This window comes from Centruroides sculpturatus, unplaced genomic scaffold (genome assembly GCF_000671375.1).
Source record: "Centruroides sculpturatus isolate CEXI.00-Female unplaced genomic scaffold, Cexi_2.0 scaffold2551, whole genome shotgun sequence".
In the NCBI taxonomy this organism is placed as follows: Eukaryota; Metazoa; Arthropoda; class Arachnida; order Scorpiones; family Buthidae; genus Centruroides; species Centruroides sculpturatus.
This window is the reverse complement of record NW_019386688.1, coordinates 25,567-27,001: the sequence shown is the minus strand read 5'-3', so window position 1 is coordinate 27,001 and position 1,435 is coordinate 25,567. Positions and strand designations below refer to the sequence as shown.

General features: G+C 29.8%; 1 protein-coding gene across 1 annotated transcript; it reads right to left on the bottom strand.

Moving 5' to 3' along the window:
* Positions 1 to 626: 626 nt before the first annotated feature.
* On the bottom strand, positions 627 to 1,431 carry LOC111615566 (the record flags this gene model as incomplete). Its single annotated transcript, XM_023356966.1, has 1 exon — positions 627 to 1,431. A coding segment is annotated over one exon (525 nt), but the record flags the coding sequence as incomplete, so codon positions are not given.
* Positions 1,432 to 1,435: the final 4 nt, after the last annotated feature.

The window sequence follows — 1,435 nt, the reverse complement described above, 5'->3', positions numbered from 1 at the left end:
ATAAAATCAACAAACAGTATTCTTTGATAAACAAATACAGTAGAGCATCGATTATCCGACTTAATTGGGGACTGGGTCGGTCGGATAACTGAAAAAATGGATAAATGAAAAGTATGAAAAAATACATTATTAGTATAGTATATTAGTATATCCCATGTAATTAGTATATCGCTATTAATCTACTTTGCGTTGAATTTTCATCAATGTTAAGCCTAACAATTTTTCTTTTTAAATAATAATCGTCGCTATTGTATCATTAAAAATTATTTTAAAATTATTTTGTTGCTCACAAAACAAACAACCACTCATAATTAGAAAATTAAGCCTCGTTTAAATACTGGCTTCCCTTTCATGATCGACAGTGTTGCCAGTTAAGACATGCAAAAATTTAACAAATATAATATTAAGGTAGCCAAGACAGTCAAATATTGTAGCGCCACATCACTAGCGGACATTTGAATTTGCTGACTAGAATACTGCCGGTTAACTGATGTGACGATTGATTGGGGATCGGATAATCGATGCTCTACTGTAGTACTGTACTGTGCTTAAAATGAACTCTTGACTTAGAAACACATAATTTTATAATCAATCTTTCAACAAAAAGAGTAACTTTTTTTAAACAGCAATGTAATTTTAACAAAAAGTTAAATTTAAAAATTTTTAAATAAAGCATTTTCCCTATGTAAAAAAAATCAATGATTGTACATAGAGGAATAGCTGTAAGTTTATACTATAGCTTCTCTAACAAATGCATCTAATTTATTGTAAAATCTTTTTATTTTTTTACAAAATGGACAATCAAAATACAGAGAAACTTCTTAGTATTAATCCTCTTTTTTCAATATACAGATAATTAGAAAATAAAAATTGAATTACAATTCACAAAACACAAAAACTATTATATTAATGTAGTTTTAGCCTTTTCTCCTCAAGTGTATTTATTTTCATTTCAATCTCTTTTTCTTCCTTTTCGTGATCTTTTCTTAACATTTTCTTGTGTTGTTTTAAATCCTTAAGTTGTTGTGTAGGTTTTCTTTTTTCTTCAGCCCTCAATGTCTGCTGCTTCTGAATATCTTTTTTCTGTTGCAGAGATTCAATATATCGCTGTCTAGATCCTCTGACTGTTAACAACATTTTCTGGTCTATATTTATTTGATCAATACCTCCTGCAAAATGGATCCCATCATAAACTAAGCGTTGAGCAACTAAACTTTCTTCCTTAAGATTTTCACTCAACAGTGATTTGTTAACCGAGAAACCACTCTCAACACTTGCATTCCCATGTGAGAAAGAAAGAGAAATTTTGATAATAGACCATAGATCTTGCAGTTGCCTATCATCCTTCAAAATTTCACAATAAAATGTGTCCAGACCATCATCATCACTCCTTTCAGATATGAAGTCCTCAAACTTTGTAGAATAGGGTTTTATG